The 26,418-nt window shown below is 30.7% G+C and overlaps 1 protein-coding gene across 1 annotated transcript; it reads left to right on the plus strand.

Moving 5' to 3' along the window:
• Positions 1 to 276: 276 nt before the first annotated feature.
• Positions 277 to 20,581, plus strand: LOC117686791 (uncharacterized). The gene is made up of 32 exons (XM_066085936.1): positions 277 to 341; positions 1,100 to 1,327; positions 2,797 to 3,048; positions 3,202 to 3,339; positions 4,008 to 4,148; positions 4,782 to 4,943; positions 5,120 to 5,260; positions 5,404 to 5,544; positions 5,693 to 5,833; positions 6,265 to 6,405; positions 6,785 to 6,925; positions 7,544 to 7,684; positions 10,504 to 10,644; positions 10,821 to 10,927; positions 11,348 to 11,454; positions 11,678 to 11,724; positions 11,852 to 12,162; positions 12,812 to 12,899; positions 13,345 to 13,409; positions 13,499 to 13,535; positions 13,665 to 13,762; positions 13,859 to 13,987; positions 14,275 to 14,426; positions 14,704 to 14,839; positions 15,250 to 15,390; positions 15,729 to 15,816; positions 16,256 to 16,329; positions 16,438 to 16,572; positions 16,699 to 16,818; positions 16,914 to 17,059; positions 19,642 to 19,777; positions 20,010 to 20,581. The coding sequence occupies exons 1-32, from the start codon at positions 281 to 283 to the stop codon at positions 20,088 to 20,090; spliced, it is 4,167 nt and encodes a 1,388-aa protein (XP_065942008.1). The 5' UTR covers positions 277 to 280; the 3' UTR covers positions 20,091 to 20,581.
• The last annotated feature ends 5,837 nt before the right edge of the window (positions 20,582 to 26,418 follow it).

Here is a 26,418-nt window from a genome sequence, read left to right on the forward strand (position 1 = left end):
AATGTTTGTTTACCCTGTAAGGCATCATGTTTTTTTTCTTTGAGATATTATTTCCATAAATATATAAAGTCTTACAAATTTACCTCCATATCATTAGATGATAAAATAAGAAAAATGCATGTTGATTTCTTTTAATTGATAAAAGGTTTAAAATGTCACGAAAGATAACAAGACGTATATGTATTAAAGTAAGTGCATTGAAATTTACATGTAGTACAGTGTAGTTGAAAGGTAATTATAAAGTAAATACGCATTTTGTATTTGTTTCAGATATACTGATATGCTAGTCATGCTGTACTTGCTCATCTTACTCTTCCTGAAAAGTGATGTCTTTGCTTTTGGTAGGTTCACATTGCAAGCAAAATATGTTTTGTTTTATTTAGTAGAGCTTTATGTATAAGCATAAAAGTATAATATTGTTTAAATTCCCAAATATAATCCTACATGTATAACTAAACATATAGTTTAGCTATAAGTTTGTTTTGTTTTTTATAAAATTTATATAAGTATTTTTTTTATGTGAGAGAAGTTAGGTACTCATTTTTAAAAACCATATCAATATCCTTTTGGATACAATGATTTGTAAAAATAAATGATATGAGTTAAATTTGGCCCCCCAAATTCGCCATTTTTTCAAGTGTTTCGGGTACAATAAAATGCAATGTTATTTTTTTTATAAGAATTGATGCAAAATATAGTTTTCACCTATTTATTTGATATCTTTGCACTCACGAAACAAAACTGCTTGAAAAGAAGCTGTTTTATGCTAAAGATGGCGGTATAATGTTGTCTTTAAGATGTCATAGTTCTAGTTTGTGGGCAGTTGAATCAAGATGAACATTATGTAAAAACATCACATATGTATCTATACAAAGAAAACAAGGAAGAACAATAAAATGATGATCTTTATCCTAGGGGGCCATTTTTGGCCCATATCATATATAGTCCATTTAAGAAGAGAATGGAATACATGTATCACTAAGTATTTTTAAATTTAATTAAGCAAGGGTTTAGATTAAAAACAAAACCCGAAAAATTAATTTTTGTTGTTGCGGGTACCTGTTACTAATATTTCTTATCAGATATATTACTTTTAAAGAAAACATGGCACTTCATAAGAATGTTTATGAAACTAATCCTTGGGGAGGCACAGAGAACTGGAGAGGTAAGAATGCAGTAGACGGATGGTTCACCGACCGCAGTGCTGCTGGTGGCCAGTGTGTAATATCAGAAAACAACAAGGAAACAGCTGAGTGGAGAGTCGACCTGGGGAGTGTGGTCAGCATTAGTCATATCGATATCTACTACAGGACGGATAATCTACCAAGTATTAGACATTTTATGATATATCGTTTTAGTGATCATTTTTTGAATCACATGTTAAAAAAATAGTATTAATACATAATATAGTTGTGAAATATATGAAACATGTCGTACACATGTAATATAGTGAATGTATTTCATTAATCATATATAATAGAAAACAACACAACCTTTTTTAATCGTTTTGTACATGTATAAAAAATATACTTTTGAAAAAGAAAACCCAAGAACAAAAAACCTCGTCATTCTCATAAAAAACGTGTTTTATTTATTGTGATATCTATTTTGTCCACTGTTAAAGATTATGCTAGAATTAACGATTCTAAGATCAATTGAATGTAATGATCGTTATCCGCCTTGTCACTAATGTTCTTCATATTTCATATCCGCCTTGTCACTAATGTTCTTCATATTTCATAATCAATATACTTTGTTAAAAAATGCAAGAGGAAAAAAATCAATTGGTCATTTTAAGCTATTAAGAAGACTAATTGTTATTGATTGCGGCAGTTTCAGATTTGCAAACAAATCGTATAAGGAAAAATTATTTCCGTAAATTAATAGTAAAACTATTTTGTTACAGTAACTGAACAGTGCATGTACTTCTGAAAATATTTTTTTTCAGAAAATAATTTGTTTATTGAAAAAAGTATATATTGATAAAAATGTATTTACAATATATATCAAATTTGAAACTTGTTCCTACATTTAAAAAGCTAAAGATAGCGAAAATCTGTATATTTTGAGATATTTCTGAAACTTAATTATTCATATATGTCAATTAATTGATTGGAATGACTAAAAAACGTCCCCAACTTTCATATGGAAGCTGCATACTGAAAGGCCGTTGTGATGACGTTTGAAAAAAATATGAATTTCTGAATTATTCTTTTTAAATATACATATTTCCTTGATAACGACAGTTATATGTTTCTAAATAAAAGCAAAGGATGCCAACTCTTCCAAGGCACCTGTTCCTAAGTCTATTTTTTAGAGGTCCGTGTTGCTCTGCTTTGGATTTTTATTATGTTTAGTGATTTTTAAGATGGTTGACAGTGTGTTATTGTTTTGACAAACAAATCCGTCAGAAATCTGTCTGTTGAAAAAAACGCTTAAGAGTGTTCATTGGTGTCCTCGGTAACAATTTTAGGATTTGATTTGTCCATCAATGCGTTTCTTCAACATCGCTACTTTTTTAAAGTAATCTATGCAATTAAAAACAACTTTGAATACTATGCCTGTCGGAGCCCTTTATGCAATTTTGATTGTTACATAGAAATTGGTCCTAATATTTGAGCTACGTGTATTCGGAAATGGTTTATATTCAAAAATATTATACAAACTTGGTCAGTGAATGACAAAAATAAAATGATTGTTGTAGCGTGCGATTCAGTGACAAAAATATGATAAGCACGTTTTATGGGGAAGAATACAGATTTATTTTTACAGCATCGATTATGGATTCTTTTGCAGAACCAACGGAGTATACAGCCCGTATGGCAGGATTCTCTCTGTACGTGTCTAATACAACTATAAAAGAACAAGGATATATCTGTTTCCACGAATTACAGAACGCTGGCTGGACACCATTACTGGACCAACGGATCTATTGCCCCATTCACGGACGTTATGTCATATACTATAACGAACGTAAAATGGGTTTTGATTATCCTAGTTATTACTCCAAATCCGCTTACTACGAATTATGTGAGTTGGAAGTTTATGGTGAGTTTACAATGATCAAGATTAGTAACAAAAAGTTATTTTAACTACTGAAATAAATGTAGAACGAGTTCAGAGTTGGAAATAATGTTGTTATTTTCCCCAAAAATGATTTTTTTTTTTCAAATTATTGGTAAATTTTGTGATTACCTGTAGGTTGTAGCAGGGAAGGTGTCTATGGTGTACATTGTGACCAACAGTGTCCCATCAACTGTCAGGATAAGCGTTGTGACATCAACACAGGTCACTGTTTTGGGTGTCTCCCAGGATACAAGGGATCAATCTGTGATCAAGGTGAACTATTATAGTACAATTAACAAAGATTAAAAACTCTGTAGTCTGGTTTTAGATGGAAATGTTGTAGTCTTACTTATAAAAAAATATTTATATTTGTATTTATGTACAATTGCTTACATGTCTAGTATAGATTTTCTTATCAGGCATTTGTTGATCGTAATTGAGTTATCACATTTGTTTGTAATGATTAGTTTTCCAAAAAAAAAACCACCAAAACTATAGTATAATTAGAGTGGTGCCCCCCAAAAAATATAATAATGATATGAAATATCAATTTATTTGATATTTTGTCATAGTTTTTTTTATCAGCTTTTGGTTAACATAAGTAGATGTACTCGTTTTTTCTACTTTTTTACAATTCATTTTCTCTAAAAATTACAAAAATGACTCTGATTGACTTATTTTTGATACGCAGATATTGCTTTGTTTCATCAATTAAAAGTCGGTTTTATTCAATAATAACCATGTCACTGTACTTTAGTATTCCTTACACAAATGTTATCCATAATTTTTTCAATGTGTATCTGTATGATTTACATCGCCTTCCAATTATGGTTGTGTTTTCTTTTATAAATCTTAAACTGAACAATCATGAAACATCATGCAAAACCAGTTTTTTTTGTTTTTGTTTTAAATCACCCATTACAATTAATGGAATATTGTAGTATGCCAGCAAGGCTTCTATGGTATTGGTTGTGCAGACAGTTGCAATATTAACTGTTACTTGGCAAGCTGTAACAAAGAAACAGGTCATTGTGACAGAGGGTGTTACTCAGGATGGACAGGACACATGTGTAATCAACGTGGTAATTCTTTTAGATTTTATTTTTGTTAAATATATGAAGATAAAAATTATAAATAATTGTAAATGCTTTGTTCTCAACATGCGCCTTTTTTTTCAAATACGAGTGACGTACATGTGCAGGGACATCAATTATAAAATTCATACAATTCAACATTATCAAAACAATTCAGAGCTGAAAATGTGAGTTATAATGTTGGTCTTGGAGACTAATTTAAGACTTTACATGTAGGCGATAAGATGAGACCAATTTATTTTGCGGTCGGATGTTACCAACGATCATTTGGTACCAAAAAAGGTTGTTGGGATACTGTCAATAAAATTGTATTAAAATGAATTCAGATCAATTCAATACTGACAGGAAAGTTCATACATATAATAATAAATGCCATTTTGACATATATCTGTGCAGCAATGCCTCTTTTAGGACCTTGTGATCGTGGGCCACGCCGATTTTGCCGAGGGAAATGTACTAACAAAATCAAGACAAATTAAATGAAAATGTTTTAACAAAATCATGACAAATCCTAGTCTGATAATTATTTGTTGATAGTTACTTAATGTTTATTATCTTGATATTTCCTATCATTTGCTAAACATTGCAAAAAAATGCAAGTGAAAAATATACTTTAATTTGATTTTAATATTTCAGCATGTCAAGAGGGTTTTTACGGTAGATATTGTAGAGGGGTATGCAGCAAAAACTGTTTCTACAGCAGTAGATGTGACAGGTTCACAGGTCATTGTAACGAAGGATGTAAACAAGGATGGACAGGAAGCAAATGTGATCAACGTAAAAGTATGGTTTTTATATTTGTTTGCTCAAATATCTGTGAGACTCTTAAAGAATAATGCAATGAAACATGTATGATTTGAACTGATTCCTGTTATAAGAAGCTTTTCATGAAACGTGCATTAATCACTTTAGAAAAGAAAAAAAAAACAATACTCGAATATATTATGATGCTATTTTAGAATGTCCGCCGGGCTTTTATGGCATATATTGTAGAAGCCAATGTAGCGTAAACTGTTACGTTACCAGACAATGTGACCCGTCAACGGGACATTGCAACAACGGGTGTACACAGGGGTGGACAGGGAACAAATGTGAACAAAGTAATTTTTATATTTCTTTTATCAAAATTTGTACTATTATATAAAAAAAGTGAAGAAAAGTGAAAAGAACATTATTTCATAGCTTTCTTTTTTCAAATATTTAAGAATTAACTTTTTTTTACTATATTATGGTGTTGTTTAAGAATGCCAGCCAGGGTTTTATGGGATAGCTTGTTTTCACCAATGTAGCGTAAACTGTTATGTTACCAGACAATGTGACCCTTCAACGGGGCATTGTAACAACGGGTGTACATCGGGATGGACAGGGAACCAATGTGAACAAAGTAATTTTATATTTCTTTTTTCAAAATTTGTACTATCATATAAAAAAAAGGTGAAGAAAGGTGAAAGAAACATCATTTCTTAGCTTGCTTTTTTATAAATATTTAAGAATTTACTTATGTTTTTGACTATATTATGGTGTTGTTTAAGAATGCCAGCCAGGGTTTTATGGGATAGGTTGTAGTCACCAATGTAGTGTAAACTGTTACGTTACCAGACAATGTGACCCTTCAACAGGACATTGTAACAACGGGTGTACACAGGGATGGACAGGGAACACATGTGATCTACGTAACTTTTTTCACTTCTTATATTAATTATATTTAGTATTTCAGTTGATTGATGAAAAGGCCAAGAACAGCATTTTTATTGGTCTTCGTTATATCAAGTTCTTACTGTTTTAGTTTATATTTTGCACATGTTTCAAATGTTAAGATTTATTTTATAAAAAAAGTATTGTTATATATCAAAACGGTTTTGAAATCAAGTAAACTTTCAATTTGTGTTTTATCATTTATGGATGTATAACTTTCAGTTTAGAATTTGATTAAAAAAATAATGAAATAATGAAATTGCTTTCAAATTATTACTACAACGGTGAAAAAGAAATATTTTTATTTTTTCAATGAAAATTTCAAACAAAAATATTAAAAGTTTAAATAGTGTGACCCTCGATCTGTTGGATCAAAACAAAAACATTTTAAACAAAAAACAACTTGTAGAATGTCAGCAAGGTCATTACGGTAGAGACTGTAGTCAGACATGCAGCAACAACTGTCACATAGAGAATCAGTGTAACAGATTTAATGGACAGTGTGACGAAGGGTGTAAACCAGGCTGGACAGGAATCACATGTGATCAAAGTAAAACGTTTATTTCACATCAGAAGTTATTGTGTATATTGCGATGAAGTAATTTACAATAACTAATCTTAGTTAATGTTTTATCAAATCATAAGGCAAATTAAGGTGAACTTTCACGCCAAGAAATTTTTAATATTTTTTTATATATTGCAGTATTTCGATTTTGATAATAGAAGTTATTGGCGATTTGCTTGTCTAATAAGAAAATAAGATGATTATTGCATGCACACTGTCAATGAACATAAAAAACAACATTGACCCATTTTATGCTATTAATTTAGTTATGTTACATATTTTTTTAACGATCGTATTTTACCTCACTGTGGACCACGCCTATTTATATTATTAATGAATTATACATAAATGGATATTATTGCAGATTGCGATCCCGGTCGTTTTGGTAAAAACTGTATGCAAATATGTAGTGTAAACTGCAACGTCACCAGTATATGCGACAGGTTCACAGGGAGATGCGATGAAGGCTGTAAATTAGGATGGAAAGGAGACACGTGTGATCAAAGTAAACGTTACAGATATTTAAGCATTTAAATTCTGCTATAATTAGATGACTGAATATGCGTTATTACAATAAATATCAGCTGTGTATAAGACGTAAAAGAAAAAAAAAATATTTCAATCATTTTTTAATATTCATCTCAGGTCGTATCTTGAATTAAAAAATGTTGATTGAAATAAGATGAATATCATATATGAATTTAATTGATACATGTGTCATCAATTATTGTTACTAAGGAATGATAAGCATACATGTATATACATTGAAGGTAACATTTCATTGTTGTATTTTCTTTTTAATCTGTAATGCTACTCTGCCAATACAAAAAAACATGTAAACGTAGAACGTAGTTTTAATGTAGTTGCATCAAACCATAACTAATTTGCATGTGCATGTTGTTAAAATGTGGCAAGTCATTAATGATATTCATATACATACCAAGCAAAAATCAAAGGGTGGGTTTTTGATTTTAATTGCTTTCAAATTATAACTACAACGATGAAAAAGAAACATTTTTATTGTTTTCAATGAAAATTAGAAAACAATATTAAAAGTTTAAATAGTGTGACCCTCGATCTGTTGGATCAAAACAAAAACATTTTAAACAAAAACAACTTGTAGAATGTCAGCAAGGTCATTACGGTAGAGACTGTAGTCAGACATGCAGCAACAACTGTCACATAGAGAATCAGTGTAACAGATTTAATGGACAGTGTGACGAAGGGTGTAAACCAGGCTGGACAGGAATCACATGTGATCAAAGTAAAACGTTTATTTCACATCAGAAGTTATTGTGTATATTGCGATGAAGTAATTTACAATAACTAATCTTAGTTAATGTTTTATCAAATCATAAGGCAAATTAAGGTAAACTTTCACGCCAAGAAATTTTTAATTTTTTCTCATAAACTGCAGTATTTCGATTTTGCTATTAGAACAGTTATTGGCAATATGCTTGTCTAATAAGAAAAAAAGATGATTATTGCATGTACACTGTGAATGGACATAAAAAAAACAACGTTGACACATTTTATGCTATTAATTTATTTATGTTACATATTTTTGGAATGACCGTATTCTACCTCACTGAGGACCACGCCTATTTATATTATTAATGAATTATACATAAATGGATATTATTGCACATTGTGATCCTGGCCGCTTTGGTAAAAACTGTATGCAAAGTTGTAGTGTAAACTGTAACGTCACCAGTATATGTGACATGTTTACAGGGAGATGCGATGGAGGCTGTAAATTAGGATGGAAAGGAGACACGTGTGATCAAAGTAAACGTCACAGCTATGTATCATACAAATTCTGCTTTAACTAGATGACTGAATATGCGTAATAATTAAATGCGATATATTCAAATTAAATACCAGGTGTGTAAGACATAAAAGAAAAAAAAAATCGTTAAATCGTAACTAATTTGAATATTGTTAAAATGTGACCAGTCGTCAATGATATTCATACACATACCAAACAAAAATAGTAACCTATTAACTTGTGAGTTTTAAAAACGACCGAAAAAAATATGCATATAAAAATGTATATATCATTAAAACTATGCAAAACACTCAGTTGGGTTGTTGAGAAAACCGCTTTTCTAGGGAAACTGAAGTTTCTTTTCTTTTCAATTTTTAGAACCCTTGCAGGCTTGTTTTATAATTCCGTATCAAAATATTTTGAGAAATAAAAATAATTATTGTGCTTGTACACCATACAAATACACAGACAATGCATACTTGCATTTTTAAAGAAAACTTTGCGATTATCAGAAAGCTCGTTTACTTCAAACATTATTAAAACACCGGCTTAGGTTAATTTTGTGAATTTTGTATCACTGATACATATCTTTATAAGTTTTGATGTTGTGTCTTTACGTATATACATGTAGCATATCAAAGAAAAAACAGCTTAAAAAACATTAACATAATGGAAACAAAAATGTTCTCCGAAAGTCAATGGACTTCATCATAATAATTAAAGCATATCGTCAATAAAACATACAACTTGTTTAATGAAATATTTGCTGACCTCAATTTCGAAATATATTTATGCACTGAATGTTTAATAATGACACTGCACTCTTAAAAGCCGTTCTAAATATTGTTTATGTTAAAATGTGTTGAAAGCCTGACACGGCAAAATGACGTCACTTTCTCTTGCAATTTTATATATCATAAAGGCGTTTTCAGTAAGCCCGATTTTTGTCAGTGAGCAGTCCAATAATTATATATATATATTTCAAAATACTATATCACCCCTGTGAATTCTAAGTATGTAATAATCCAGAAGTGCTTGAATGAAAGTTCAAATCCCTTGAAATTTCTAGCGAAAGTATAAGTGTTCGGATAACAATTTCAAAATACGTAAGTTCTGGTCGTTTTTTTTTTATACCATACCCTACTTTGATATATTTTAAAACACGAAAATCTGTTAAGATATATTTCTTATTTTATCATCTAGTGGTTATTAAAATTAAACGATGATTTTCAGAACAGAGTTATCGTTCGTCAATCTACACATGGTTGAAAATATCAACATTGGGTTGCTTTATTAAATTATAGCCATGTTTATTGCGTTCGGTGTGCAGTACCATGCTTTTTCAAAAAAAAAAAAAATTAAACGATGATTTTCAGAACAGAGTTATCGTTCGTCAATCTACACATGGTTGAAAATATAAACATTGGGTTGCTTTATTAAATTATAGCCATGTTTATTGCGTTTGATGTGCAATACCATGCTTTTTGAAAAAAAAAATTAAACGATGATTTTCAGAACAGAGTTATCGTTCGTCAATCTACGCATGGTTGAAAATATAAACATTGGGTTGCTTAATTAAATTATAGTCATGTTTATTGCGTTCGGTGTGCAATACCATGCTTTTTGAAAAAACAAAAATTAAACGATGATTTTCAGAACAGAGTTATCGTTCGTCAATCTACACATGGTTGAAAATATAAACATTGGGTTGCTTTATTAAATTATAGCCATGTTTATTGCGTTTGGTGTGCAATACCATGCTTTTTGAAAAAAATGAATGGGTGTCTGTTTTGTATGCAAACTTAGTATATCGAGCCATTTTCAAGAAAAATTCTGCATAAAATAGTAAAGTCAGTTTCAATATTGATGCTATTACTAGGTCAGGCGCGGATCGAAGATTAATCCTTAGGGGGTCACTACTAAATCTATTAACACTTTCAACAGCAGAAAAAAATCTATATTTTCTTTAATCACACTCATTTCTAGAACTCATTTTAAACACAAATTAGTGAGGTGAGTTTCAAAACCAATAAACGTTTAGATTTTATATTTGACTACAAATACATAGATTTTAGGAATAATACTAAAACACGATGCACAATTTTTACTGCAAAACTGAGAGGGTGGAGTAAAACCACGTGTTCTAAATTTAAATGACAATGACATTCGCAGGATTGATATGAATAAAACATTAAGATCAAAATTACCTTTAATCCATGCATTAACCTTAGTAAAGGTTTATTATTACATGTAATGTGTAATAAAAGACAAAAAAGACAACAATGAAAAAACAATCAAGCCAAAAATCATTGTAGAATGCACTGCCGGGTACTTTGGATCTAACTGTGTGAACCAATGCAGTGAAAACTGTAACCTGACTCGTGCATGTGACAGGTTAACAGGGCAGTGTGATGGAGGATGTATACCAGGATGGAATGGAGCCACGTGTAATGAGAGTAAGCATAACTGTCGTTAAACTGACTATATTAACCCATATAAAATAAAACGTCGAAATAACTACTCTGCTTTGTTGGAATAATTTTGTCTGAGTGTTTAGACATACATTTAATATATCACTCAAGTTGGCGATCGCAAACAAATTACATACATCAATTTGATTGTTCTTTTCAAGTTTGCGATGACACGTTCTATGGCATAAACTGCACACAGAGTTGTGGAGCAAATTGTGTCAACTATTCATGTAACCACCTGACGGGGATTTGTAACGTTTATTCTCAGGTTTGTTGATAAGACTTGATATTTATTATTACATCAACATGGTTTTTTTTATTCAATTTAATTGTGAATCTCTTAATGTTGCATATATTTCACAGTGTGTCAAAAATGGAATTATAATCTTAAGTACTGTGAAAGTGATCAGAGGCAATCTACATGTAAACAGTTCTGAATTTATATTATTAATGGATTTGAGTCTTTTATTTTTTATTAACCTACCTTTATATACTATCATTGTGTTAGCCAACTTCTGTAATAAGTAAACGTGCATTTTTTTTTTAGGTTTATTTAACTTTTTTAATTTAAAATTAATCTTTTAAATGATTTTGTTTTATTCTGAAATTACTAGAAAGTGTTTATTTCCAAATACTTTTGATGTTTTTTATTTCAAAGAAACTTTACGTTCTATTTCAAATGTTTAAGCCTCTCAGGGATACTGATACAAACAATTTACAAGGAGTCATTGGCGGTACTACTGCAGCCATCATCATAATTATCCTTTTTGTTGTATTTTTAGTTCTTTATAAACGGTAAGAAATGTTGACGTATTATTTGTAACATGTGTTTAATCTGTTTATTGATGAATGAGAAAAGATTGACATGTTAGTCAAACTCATCTAATGCTAAATGTTTATAATAATTAAAACAAAAGGAGTTAATTACTTTAATAATCGATGATTTAATATAGGTTCTTCATGATTTACTCAGTATTCCATGTTCATAAATGTTACATGTAACGTACATTTGTTGTAGGGCACGTAGTTCTTCAGTTCAAAAACGGACTGAACAGCACACAAACGGTTAGTTTATAACAGTTGTTTTTCTTGTTCTATAGAGGGCGTTTAAAGTTGATTATCAAAACATTTTTCTAAAAGAAATTCAAGAGACGTTTCCTATTTAATTAAAATATGACTTTCAATTCAACAGCTGCCCCAAACACGATGGCCTTTTCAAACTTGTATCAGACAAATGATATCCACGTAGAAGAAATCGAAGATGTAATAAATACTGAGATGGAACAAAAGTTAGGAGAAACAAAGAAATCGATAAAAATAAGAAAAAATAGAGACTCAAAGGATGAAGATCTTGATATTGATGAAATAATACATGAGGAAAATCCATACGGAGACTTTTATGTGAACGAAGAGCCCCTCCTTGATGTTGCCATATCATACTTAGGAAAAACTATTGAAGAAAAATCAAAGAATGATGATGACGGTTTCAAGAAGGAATATGCAGTGGGTAGTTTTGTTTTATTTATTTAATTATTTTTTAATATATTTTCGTTTTCAGTATAATATTTTCAAAATATCATCAAATGTTATGTACTTCATTTTACATTTCTCTAGTTAATTTCGTAACCTTGGAGAAGTAAACTTTGGAGAAGTAGCCTTTATTTCATTTTGGGGCAGTTTACTGTGACATGTTATCCGAAAACAGATTGATTATCTCCCGTTCAGAGATTGAGTTATATATCATGCATGCACCTCTGCCATTCAGGAACCTTTCAAGCCTTTTCCATTAACATTCAGTTGAGAGAATGGCACATATTTATATTCTGCGTCCTATCGTTTCTTGATTCAAATATATTATAGTCTAACAGAGTCTAGTAAACCGCATTGTTCAATATCTTTTAATAGCAGAATTTATCTAAAGTTACTCGTACTTTACTAACAGTTTCATAAGAAATTAGGCCTTGCCGATTTATGTTGGAAAAAATATATTAAAAAACAGTGAATTTTATTGACGAGAGCCAGTAAGTCCACTGCTTCATTATTCTAGGAATCACTTCTTGAGCAAGTTTCTCTTTGGAAGAACAACATTGTTTATTCTTCATAGCCTGAACTTGGTACTTCATTTAATATGTTGATAAACTTAACATTTCAGACATTGTTATACGGAGAGAAATATCCATGTGATGTGGCAAAACTTCCTGTAAACATCCCAAAGAACAGATTCAAAACAACATTTCCATGTGTGTATACAACTTTATTTCAAATATCACAAACAATGCATTCAAAGATATGATAATTTGTCCCTTATATAATACATTAAAACCTTTTTGACTATAACTTTTCCTGTCTTAATTTATTGCAAACAAATGTTTTCAGCAAATAAGTACTGCAGATTTAATCAAAGCAATATCAAAAGAAGTCCGCTGTATTCATACAGTAATTGACATGATAAAATCACGATCAATTAAATAAACTCGTGTATCAAATCACGCCTAAATCGTGGTAGACCAAGATATATGATCCGCAGCTGTTGTAAAACAATTTCCTGTGTTATCCTTGCTACATTCACAATCGCAGACACATTCATACCCAGAGGAAATACCTAAGGTAGATTTTTTTTCTCAACTTAAAATCTTATTTGTATGTTGTACTATAACTAATTAGCAATTCTGAAATCATTTACAGATGATCATTCAAGAGTTGTACTGGCCGACAAGCGTGCAGACTACATCAACGCCAATTATATCGATGTAAGTAGATGAAATCATGGTATGAAAATGTTCAGCCTAGTTCAGCAATGAGTTCATACATTTATACATTTATCTATTTGATTTTTCAGGGTATTACCGAAGAAAAGATGTACATTGCAGCACAAGGTACATAACTGTTTTTAGTTTGAATTTCACATTAATGCCGTTTTAAAAGGGAAATGTCACATTGGTATTAATTCTTAAATGCTATTTTCATTTCATTATGCATATTTATATTTTTGAAAACTTTTACAGGACCAAAACAAAACACAGTGGCGGACTTTTGGTCAATGATATGGCAAAAGAAAGTGGAGCAGGTTGTAATGTTAACAAATCTCATGGAAGGTAACAAGGTGAGTATACATTTCTTTTTTATTAAAAAATCCGTTTTGATATGATTTGAATTATTTTATAAAACAATTGTTAAATTATATATGTATATTTTACAGTGGAAATGCGTCCAATATTGGCCAAATTTACAAACAAGTATGGATTGTGGTAGTTTTTCTATTCACTCATTGGAAGAAAAGCGATATGCATTTTACATTGTCCGGAAGTTTACAGTCACCAATAAAAAGGTTTTATTTTGAGAAAAAAAAAAACACTGTTTTTTTTTCAATTTTAAACATGATTTCATCAAGTTTTGCTCTTTTCCTTAAGTTTTTATAAAATAAATCAGTGAATCTGTCGTCGATTAACTGTAAAGGACGTTGAGATATGTTAAACAATCGAGTTGAACACATTTTATTGTATTGATATATTCAAATGATTTAGAACAACTTATGATTTCCTTGTCATTAAAATCAATCATTGTGAACGCACCTAAATACATAATGTTTAAAATTCGTATTAAAAATCATTTTAGTGCAAAGATGACAGAAGAACAATCACTCAGTATCATTACACTGCCTGGCCGGACCATGGAATACCGGAACCGCTTTGTCTCTTACTTTTTCATGACCACGTGACAAGGACACAGAACGGCGGCCATACGGGTCCTGTTTTGGTTCACTGCAGGTAATTGTATAAAGTGTATATGGGCATGATGCTGTGTAAAGTCTTCTATCCCCAAACATACATGTAAATGAGCAAAATGATTTAAGTGCATGATTAATGTAAAATACTGGTATATACTGAAAGGTACATAAATATAGTTACATGTATGTCGTAAAAATAGTGTAACCATGCGTATTTAAAAGGTACATATAACTTTAATCTTTGCAAAATATTTTTCATTCACATGAATGTAACGTAACGCTACAATAGCTATTGGAGCATTGATTTCTGTTTTCAGTGCTGGAATAGGGAGAACAGGGACCTATATTGCAATAGATGCTTTGTCTGAAGCGAGAAAAACACAGAACAAAATCAACATTGCGGAGTATATTAAGAAAATGAGAAGAAACCGGATGAATATGGTTCAAACATATGTAAATATGAAATATATTCGAGAAATGTAAAACATAAGTATCGTTCAATTTCCTTTGATATTAAATCAGCATAACCATTATTAAAATCAGTAACCGTTATCAAGTTCAGTATTGGAGTGTTTAGTTTTGCGAATGGTTAAGAGGTTTTTGTATTATATCTCAAGTCGAAAAGAAGAAGTTATTAATTAATAAGCGCAAAATAAAAGGAAAGAGAGGAACATTTATTAATTACGTATTTCAGTTTATATATTAATAATTTTCAGTCCAATTTGTATTCAACAAACGTAAAATTATTTAAATCCATATAAGTGTAAAAAAAAAAAAGAATTGTTATTTAAAACGTTTAGTAAAAACATGTTTGGAAAGATGTTGAACTGTTTATCAATGACCAAGCATATATTTGGTAATAGGAACAATACAAGACCATATTCCTTACCCTCCTTGAGTTGTTTAGAGCACCACCAGGTGTTCTAAGTGCGACAGAATTTCTACAGAAAAATCAAACTGAAATCAAACCAGCAAATTCTTCAGCATTTAAAAAGGAACTTCAGGTTTGATATGTATTGTATATAAAACCAAAACAAAGTTAAGGTGGGTGATAAGAAGAGAGATAAGTTTATCAAGTATGAAATAATATTCAAACTAATCTCACAGTTGGTCGTTAAATAACATGCACTGAGCTTTTTTGAAAGACATTTAAAAACTGTTGCTTTAATTTTGAGAGTACATTGCACATTTTAAGTCTATGTTGGTGCAAGATGTGACCAATTATTAGTTGACAGCTTCTTGCCTTTTAAACAATATGTTTGTATTCGATATAAAGCCTCAACAGACATACCACATAAACGTTTGTTTATAATACATGTATCACATTCAACGTATCATTTAGAGACTACTAGCAGTTCGACCACAATACACAGAGAAAGACTACAAAGTGACTTCACAGTTTCATGACCCCTCAGCGTCCATTCATCCTCGTAGGTGCCTTTTATCTCATTTAACTGTTGTTTTGTTTTTTTCATTTTGACTTTTTCATAGTGTAAATAAAACAACTGTATTACACAATACCCCAGTTAAAAAAAATATTTTCAGTTTGTGATATCCTGCTTTTCTTAAACTTGAAAATAGATCTTTCAAAATATAATATATATTCTTCCTAAATATAAGCAAAACAACGTTAATACATTTGACTCTGTATACAACATGTTTATATATGTGTGTGTTTGTGGTGGGGGGTGGTGGTTGCTGGCTACATTTGCAACAATTTTAACATTTAACATTTTTAAACGTTTGTTTTTTTCCCCAAAATGTCTTAGCTGTGCAAAACATTATCGTTCTTATCTCTCCATTATACACATATCTTAGTTTTATATATACATCATTGGAATCAAGCTAATGAGTATTTAATTCGTTTAGTTGACAAGTACGTCCTTTTTCTGACGTCAAATGTTCCAAATCGAGGGAGTTACATCAATGCCATTAGTGTTCCCGTAAGTTTTGAGAACTTTCGTCTTTGTTTATTTATGAATTATCTATTTTTATAATCGAAGAGAATAATGGTTGTACATATAATATCATCGTATATGTGATATTTTTAGTCTTTCACCAATCAAAATGCGTTTATCATTACCAACTACCCGACACAAGGTGACGCTGTAGACTTCTTACGATTGATTACGGATTATGACTCGGAAGTTGTAATTTGTATGGAACCTCTCTGCAATGTAGAATATGTACGGATTACAAGTCAAAAAACTATGTTTAATTTGTAATATAGATCATTTTAAACTCATATTTTGTTCTGAAGTATATAGTGTGCAATGACTTTGAAAATACCAGTTTAAATATTCTTTTTACAGGCGAGTAAATGGCTTCCAACAACAGCCACAACAAAACAAGTCACCCCTTTCACAGTAAAATTACAACACGAACAAACCATGGAAATCAAGAGCAGCAAAATTGAAATTACTAAAAAGGGTGTAAGTATATACTATCTGAAAAGTCGATTTTTTAATCATATGAATGAAACCGAACTTCCCAGGAGGTTTAAAGAACATTTTATTTTTTTTTAAAGTTTAACGACAAAGCTTGGTCTGTTGAAATAAGTGAGCCATTGAACAGCCTCCAAGAAAACAATTCAGAGACAGTGACTCACATTCTTGGTTTGGTATCGTTTGCACGGAGCACTGAAACAGAAGGACCAATTGTCGTCATGAGCCGGTACATTTAAATAACACTGTCTCTTATCTGTACTCTTGTTTTATTTCTTATTTATTTAATTGAATATTTTCTGCAAGGGGGGGGGGTATGATTTTTTCTTTCTTTCAAGGCATGTATGTGTATTACGTTGCCTTTTGTTCAGCTTATACTCTCTTTTAGGCTAGAAACAGGAAGGTTTTATACATTTATAAAAATATCAGTCACTTTATTTTCGAAGTAAAGACTACAGCTGTCAGAATATACGGGAATACTTAAAGGCAATTAGAAATATAACAAAAACTACAATCATTTATGACGTTTTACTTTAATAATGAATAAATTTACGACTGAATTTTATCTAAATAAAAAAAAAAACTGTTGAGAATAAAATTTAAATAAATAAGAATAATTTAAATTGTTTCTATCTTAAATTATTTGTAATTCATTTTGACCTTAAATATATTTGTGTTGTTATTGTTTTCTTGTTCAAAGGTTCTCAAACAACACGAACATTTTGACCAATATACGTGATGTTTATTTCATTAAAAAAATGAAAACATCAAAACTAAGCAGTATACATCCTCGAAATTTCTTTCTACAAAAAGATATGTATAAGGCGAATTACCCTACCTTTAGTGAAACAAGGGCGGAGGGTGTGTCAATGAACACGTTATATATAAGTTACACATAATTCAGCGAAATAACACATCGTAGTTTTATGTGCCTATGAAATATGTTAGAAATCCGACCAAGGCCAAATTAAATATTAGGTTGTATTACAAAATTTAGACATTGATAGAGTCAAGACTGAATGAATTGATCGTAAAGCATGGTCAACAGAATCACAATTTAGGAAATCAAAGAAATCTAATAAAGTATTAATGTGTGATTTATAAGAATTGAACAAGAGAATGTTACAACTTACCAAATATTCGATAAAAGGTATTATACTTGTTTTATTCCTCGGTCAGGCTTTTATATGCCGTCGTTTACAGTTAGTTCGAACATATCTTTTACAACATACACTAAAACATAGCATATCATTAAAATCTCATAGCATAGCATTGGAATCTCATATCATAGCATTGGAATCTCATACAATAGTATACAATCTCATTCGACATATCATACTATAGCATACCATATCATAGCATACAACATGATTTTTAATCAGTTTTAAATGTTTTATTTAAAGGAATATATGTTTACATTGCAGATTATTGGTAAACTTTGACTTATTATCATTTTTCTTCAAAATGTGAGGAACTCTTCTGTGTGTGGAGGCATTTTTTGTTTAAATCTCATATCATACCATAACATAGTATATCATTAAGCCATTCATTTCATTTTCTCATAGCATTGCATACACATCCCACAACATTGCATTGAAATCTCAGGACATCATTGATATCGCATACTATAGCATAGGATAAAATTGTAAAAGATATACGTGAAATGACTGTAATCCGACTAGAACAGCGCTACCAAGTATAATCTAAATTTTGTTTTTAACACCTATCAATAGTTTAATGTTTGCTTTACTTGAAACGTGCTTCTAAAAACTTGTGTCACGTTCATCTTTGATGTAACATAACGTTGTATATGCAAAATGCATAAAAGTTGAGAGAGATTATTAAGAACTAGACAAAGTAACACATATAATGAAGTAGTTATTGATAAAACCGATATGTTTTGCCTTAATATGTTTGTTTTGGAAACCCAGGGGTATTGTTGTTTTAATTCATGTTTTTATTAAGCAATATTCGTTCATGCATTGTTATTACGTACTAATGCTGCTGTAATATACTACTTTTATATATTGCACTGATATATATTGAAACTGAAAAAGAGGAAATATTGAATATTTTGTCTGAACAATAATATAATTAAAGGGTTTTTAATGTTAAAGTCTCAGTAAGACGATACACTCCGTTGATGTTTCTTTTACAAAAACGCGACCTGAGCAGCTTCTTAGTTTCCTTAAATATCTGGTCCGATATAAAGTGAGAAAAAACTTATCTTTAACGACAAACACTATAGCATTGAATCATGACTTTTTGAAGTATACACTCTCATAACTGCAGCGGTGTGTGCATACAAATTGAGTAACGCGCGTTAGCGCGTTATGGAAATTTGTATGCACACACCGCTGCAGTTATGAGAGTGTATACTTCAAAAAATCATGATTTAATGCTTATATTTACATTTTGTAACTTCTTGCCTTGTCTGCAAATGTAAAAAATACCTTAAAATTCCTATCTTATCCTATGGGTAAGTTAATATTAATGGAAGAGCCACAGTAACAGCCACAAGCGTGAACTTTGATTTTCGCTTGTGACGTTGCAGTTTACAGTGTTCAACGTTTGTGACGTCATAATAAAACTCGTTAATTTGACCTTTGACTACTTGTTGCATTTAGAGGCATTTGAAGACCACAGAATTTAATGGAAAAACACAGTAGAATGTAAATATATGCCATTATCTCATGTATTGCGTTTTCGTATCTTTGTAGGGTGTTTTTTGTCCGAAAAATGTATAACAGCAATCCAATTTAAAACAAAAATCACTACTTAGCATGATATTAAATTCACTTTCATTTAAAGTGACGGAGCTGCTCTGTGTGGCGTGTTCTGTGCTGTATACAACCTGATACAACAACTGACAATGGACGAGGAGATAGACGTGTTCTCTGCGGTCAGACTCCTACAGACACGACGTCCTGAACTGTGCTCAACCGAGGTAAACCTGATATGTCTGTTAACACAAACATATGTTTAAGAGATTAATTTGTTTCTTTGAGATCTTTCTTATAAAATGTGATAGCGCGATAAGTTTTATCAGGTAGTTTCCGTAGCATTTCAATTTGCCTGAGTTTTAATTAGCTATGGTAAACACATTGGACAAAATTATTACGTTAGTTCAGTGCAATGCAACGAAGAAATTGTAAATCTATCATTTTGTTTCGTTACAGAGAGAGTATCAACTACTTAATGAAACCTTGCAGAGTTTTATAAAGTCACACATGGGAGAAAATATATACTATAACCAATAAGATTAAAACAGTGACATTAATTAACCGATGTTTATTTTGTAGGTTTAATGTTTTTTTCACTTAGTATTATGGTTTTATATTGAGACAAATTATTTTTGAATTTCATATTTTGTATCTTTGTGCATGCATGGAACAATGCTTTTTTCGTTATTTTTTTTAATTTATTAATGATATTGGTATACCTTTTCTAAACAACAACAGCAATTGCGTTTTACATAGAATGTTAGGGTATAAAAATACAAACGTCAAATATTTTTTACTGTATGATATACACATATATATTTGATATATTGGTTATTTATTATTTATTATCTTAAGTATTGGTTATTTATTCACTTAAGTATTTTAAATATTGATTAATGAGTATTAAACAAAATATAATATTTTATAAGATGTTAGTATCGGATGAATCTCAACAACATACAGCTGCATGTTTGTATTAAAAAAAATTCAGTATAGACAATATAACAATATTGAAAAAAAAAAGAAAATGAATTTCAAAAGATATTATTGTCTTAGAATTAGCTAATGGTAAGTTCATGTCATTTTTAAAACTTGTATAACTATTTGTATATGTAATATACACTGTATAAAACAATATACTACAGATAAGTGGGTTTTTTTAATCTTTAATTTGAAAGTGAATAATCAAGCTGAAAAGTATTTGTTGTTCCTAGAAATACAACAACACACTAACTTTTTTATCATGTTTAGCTCACCTGAACTGAGAGCTCAAGTGAGTTTTTCTGATCATATTTTGTTTGTCGTCCGCCTGTCTGTCCGTCTGTCGGTCTGTAAACTTTTAACATTTTCAACATCTTCTCAAGAACCACTAGGCTAAACAGACTTGGCACAAAGCATCCTTAGGCTAAGGGGATGAAAGGTTATGAAAAACAAGGACCACGCTGTTTTGCAAAGGAAGGTAATTAGGAATTATTAAATATTTTCGAGATTTTTTTGTTTAAATCTTCTTCTTAATAACCAAAAGGCCAGTTTGTGGAAGCATTCTCAGATAGAATACATTCAAAGTTGTGAAAATCATGACCCTCGGGGGTAAGGTTGGGTCACATTGGGGGTAGACTTTTTACATAGGAATTTATAGAGTTAATCTTAAAAAATCTTCTTCTCAGAAAGCAATTAGCCAGAAAAGCAGAAACTTGTATGAAAACATCCTCGGGTAGTGCTTATTCAAAGTTGTGAAAATGATGATCCTCAGGGGTAGGGTGGGGCCACAATGGGTGGTCAAATTTTTACATTATATATAAAGTAAATCTTTAAACATGTTCTTCTCAGAAACCATTTGGTAAGAAAACTGAAAATTATATGGAAGTGTCCTCAATTAGTGTAGATTCAAGGTTGTGAATATCATGACCCCCGGAGTAGGGTGGAGCCACAATGGGAAGTCGAAATTTTACAAAGGAATATATAGAGTAAATCTGTTAAAATCCTCTTTTCAGAACCATTAGGCCAGGAAAGCTGACACTTCTGTAGAAGCATTCTTAGAAAGTGTTGATTTAAAGTTGTGAAAATCATGACACTTGGGAGTAGGGTTGGGTCACAATGGGAAGGGGAACACATTTTCACACAGGAATATATAGAAAAATATCTTGAAATCGTTTTCCAAAAACATTTGCCTAGAAAAGCTGTAACTTAAGTGAAAGCAACTTTAGATAGTGTAAATTGAAATCTGTTTAAATCAAAATATTAAGGAATAGTGTGAAGCCACATTGGGGATTCAGTTGTACAAAGGAAAACATTTTAATTATTCACAAAAACTAAAATGTTATAATATATTCTTTTCCTGATATACAAGCATTTTTATATTTATTTCTGATTCTTTAAACTTGTTTAAACTTTGACCCCTGGACAATTATTGGGCCTCACAAAGGTTCAGAGTTTGATATATGTTCATATCCTGTTTATAGATAATTGTTAAGGGTCTTTTTGAGAACTGCACTGTTGAATTTGAAATCACTATAAAAAAAAATTGATTATAAATTTAAGAATATGGGTAGGGGACAATTTTTTGTTTAGGATCTACATGTACTATACCACATTTTCCAGATATTATGTATTATGACTCCATGGAAGTGATTGCATCATGCTAAGTGTTGCTCAGGTGAGCGATGTGGCCCATGAATCTCTTGTTATAATGCACTAAAGTCTAGAATGGTTTTAATTAGTCGCTATAAGTTCTGTGTACTATATGACTTAGCTTTATTTCTCAATTTGAATATTTTATCACAATACTACGTACGAGCATTATTCAAACAATAAATTGGTCATCACCATGATATGCAGGTCCACTTATCAGTTTATTAGTCTATTTTTCACTGAATTTCCTGTCATGGCTCTTCTTAAAACATTGCTTATAGAAACGTCTTGACACATTTAATTTTGCTCTTATGATTTTAACTAAAACCTCCGCTTTGTCTTAAACCGTACACAGGACAGTTAAGGCAACATTTTGCTTTTAAACAGCAGTAAAAGGAGGTCGGTTTGCGTTTGTTTATTCTTTTTTGCATAATGAATAGTTCTACACTATTTTGGATGGTTTTGTAAAGATATGGGTCACCTTAACTTGATCATGTCTAAATTTTTCGGTCACGTGACTTTTTAGAGTCACGTGGGCGTCTTTTAGACAAAAAACGTCAATGCTAAGTTGAGACAAAAAGTTCAAGGGCAAGGAAAAGAAAGTTTAGAGTAAGTAATATGGCAACATATTCAAAATTGTCCATATATCATAGAAATCAATGCTCATTCAGTTGTAAAGTTTACTATTTATGTAAATTTCTTAAGAAACTGGCTACTTGTTCCAAAAATAGTGCATTTTTGTATATTTTGATTAAAATAACAAAGTAAACCTTCATCTCTCAATAAATTTTTCATCAGTTTTCATACAGAACTCATAAAGGGAAAGGAAATCATACCAAATTTAAAAATATCTATAGCCGTCTTGCACTTGAACTTTTGCATTTAATTTCTCAATCTGGAAGGTCTCTCGAATCAATACACATTTCAAACGCACAAGTGATCCCAAAAGGGAAGGTAACTCTTTGAGCGATAACTCTTCTGATATAGGCGCGATGTCATGTAATCACCTAATTCAAATTAATTTTAAGATATGTTTCAACAGTACATTATGCAAATGGTTATTTAAACATAGTGTTTATGTTTTTTTTATTCTTAAAGAGACAAGAGGGTTACGACGAATCGCCCGCACTTCCTCTGTTGCATCATGGATATAAACAAAAAAAAAACCGCTGTGTATTAGTTTTCTTGGTTAGCCGCTTTCGCTGAGTTAGTGAGTCCTTCATATTTTTAGGAATTTAAGAAAAATATATCAGAGCTAATTGTACACAATTATTTGATGGGTTGGATGTCAATTAAGCCCCTGCAAATAATTATTATATATTAAAATATAAGATATGGAGTATTTTTTCACTATGATTTAATGCCAGATGAATCCATGTGCTGCCTTTGCCCAATTACTGCATAATGCATATTCTATAGCACTGCTTGGGTCTGTAGATTTAATATTATTCTGGGAAGGGGGGGGGGGTTAAAAAGAGATAACTTAATTCTGTTTGCCAGGGGCCAGGTACCATGGTGTTTTACTATGTAAATTGTGAATTAAATTAGAAATTTCCACAGGGACTATACATGTAGATCTGCCCATGTGTGAGGCATTTTACCATCCCTCATAAGCAATCGATCAAACCTTTGTATTACACATACTGTTACACTTTTAATATATAATTAACATGATCCTGCGATCAAGTCTCTAAGTTTTTTTCTAAAGTATTTTTTTAATATCTACACACAAATCTAAACCAAAATTCAAAACAAAATTTTGGGGTCTATATGCTCCTTTCGCTGCTACAGTGTATTTAATAGGACCTTTCTGCACTGAAAGTGCAAATTGCACATAAATCGCTTTTCCCTCTATAATTTTTTTTATCGAAATGAACCGTGGTATCAAATACAAATTTACATTGTTTAGAATTAAGAAAATGAAAATTATCATAATGAAAAAGTTTGCAATTTCTTCACCTTATTGATATTTTGACCTTTTTGCACTGAAAAAATACTATTTTATTCATAAAGGATTCAACATGCAATTAAATAATTTAAAAGTCTCAAACTTTTTCTAAAATTATGACAGACTTGTCAAAAGAAACTTAAATATTCAGAAAATAAAACCAAAAGTATGGGTCTATAATGTAAATTTTGAGATAAGGCATAAAATAAGCTAATTTTAGGTGAAAATTGGAGTTGATTTTGTCTTTACTTTTATGAAATATCACTTATTGTTGAAACATAGTGCATAAACTATCTGAAAATTTGGTCTGCACAGAAAATAAGAAAGCTAAAATAACGGTACTCTAAAACAACTGAGTTATGAAAAATGTTCATTTTCTTCTTAAAAACCTTCCGCCACTAAATTTAGTCCCTTACTACACTCTCTAAATATGGATTTTTTTTCTTCACTATTTTATTCAATAGAGTTTATTTGGCATTGTAAAAAAGAAATTTACAAGTACAATTCATATATGACACATAATTTCCAGACTAGAGATGACACAAAATGGCTACCAAAAATCAGAGGATCGAACCTCTTTAAAAAGTACTTTTATTTTAATTCAACACATGCATAATGATTAAGATTAAGGAGAGGGGGAGGGTTAGCATATCTATTCACTCACAAAATAAATTCTAATTGCTCATTTCTCATTACCGAGAAAGAACAGAGGGTGTGTAATTCCTGCGACAAGGCCCTCAAAAGTCATTTTTGGTTCATATCAATATATAGAATTTAGTTAAGTCTGAATTCTCCTATGTGAGAGACTCTCTCCCACCCATTTACATCCTTCATACATGTACATGCAGCATATAGCAATTTAATATATTAACTTAAGTAATGCATGTCCTTCCCCTTCCATTTCTCAAACAAAATTATGAATTTAAAAACAATTATACTTGGTTCATTTGTTTTATTAATTCAAGAAGATAAAAAGCCTTTCTGAAGAAAAAAAAAATTCTTTGACATCATTTAAATCTGACATATGCATGCACACTCATAATTGTAATTTCTTTATATGATGTCAATGTGTTTATTGTATGACTTCTTAGTTCTGCTCCTTTTCTCTCTTCAAAAACACCGTCTTCCTGTTCTTAAAGTTCAGGTTCTTCTTTTCATCATTCTATCTTTTATATGACTCCAGGATAAGGTTCGGGGGTAAATTGTCACCAATAAGAACATCATTTATGTAAATCCGAAAAACAAAGCAGGTACCAGCTAAAATGAAAATTATATATATTTCAGTAAGTTTAACTTGTAATCAAAATGGCTAAAAGACTAAAATGGAGTATTTTCTACAATTTGATAGACAATGGAATTTATTTATCTTAATAACCATTTTTATTATGTTTAGGTGTGCATTTATATTATGCACAAATTCAAATACAGCTTTGAAAAAGCTTTTCAGTTTGATTGATTTGATATTATGAGCATCCTTACCCCTGATGTTTATTTGGCATTGTAAAAAAGAAATTTACAAGTACAATTCATATATGACACATAATTTCCAGACTAGAGATGACACAAAATGGCTACCAAAAATCAGAGGATCGAACCTCTTTAAAAAGTACTTTTATTTTAATTCAACACATGCATAATGATTAAGATTAAGGAGAGGGGGAGGGTTAGCATATCTATTCACTCACAAAATAAATTCTAATTGCTCATTTCTCATTACCGAAAAAGAACAGAGGGTGTGTAATTCCTGCGACAAGGCCCTCAAAAGTCATTTTTGGTTCATATCAATATATAGAATTTAAATAAGTCTGAATTCTCCTATGTGAGAGACTCTCTCCCACCCATTTACATCCTTCATACATGTACATGCAGCATATAGCAATTTAATATATTAACTTAAGTAATGCATGTCCTTCCCCTTCCATTTCTCAAACAAAATTATGAATTTAAAAACAATTATACTTGGTTCATTTGTTTTATTAATTCAAGAAGATAAAAAGCCTTTCTGAAGAAAAAAAAATTCTTTGACATTATTTAAATCTGACATATGCATGCAAACTCATAATTGTAATTTCTTTATATGATGTCAATGTGTTTATTGTATGAATTCTTAGTTCTGCTCCTTTTCTCTCTTCAAAAACACCGTCTTCCTGTTCTTAAAGTTCAGGTTCTTCTTTTCATCATTTCATCTTTTATATGACTCCAGGATAAGGTTCGGGGGTAAATTGTCACCAATAAAAACATCATTTATGTAAATCCGAAAAACAAAGCAGGTACCAGCTAAAATGA

The sequence above is a fragment of the Magallana gigas genome, chromosome 1 (genome assembly GCF_963853765.1).
Source record: "Magallana gigas chromosome 1, xbMagGiga1.1, whole genome shotgun sequence".
Classification (NCBI taxonomy): domain Eukaryota; kingdom Metazoa; phylum Mollusca; class Bivalvia; order Ostreida; family Ostreidae; genus Magallana; species Magallana gigas.

Bases quoted from the DNA above. Each gene is read 5' to 3' on its own strand.
- LOC117686791 (XM_066085936.1), top strand. From the start codon at position 281: ATGCTAGTCATGCTGTACTTGCTCATCTTACTCTTCCTGAAAAGTGAT. The intron at 12,163-12,811 runs GTGGGTAGTTTT...TTAACATTTCAG, and splicing joins GTTTCAAGAAGGAATATGCA to ACATTGTTATACGGAGAGAA. The intron at 16,819-16,913 runs GTAAGTATATAC...TTTTTTTTAAAG, and splicing joins TTGAAATTACTAAAAAGGGT to TTTAACGACAAAGCTTGGTC.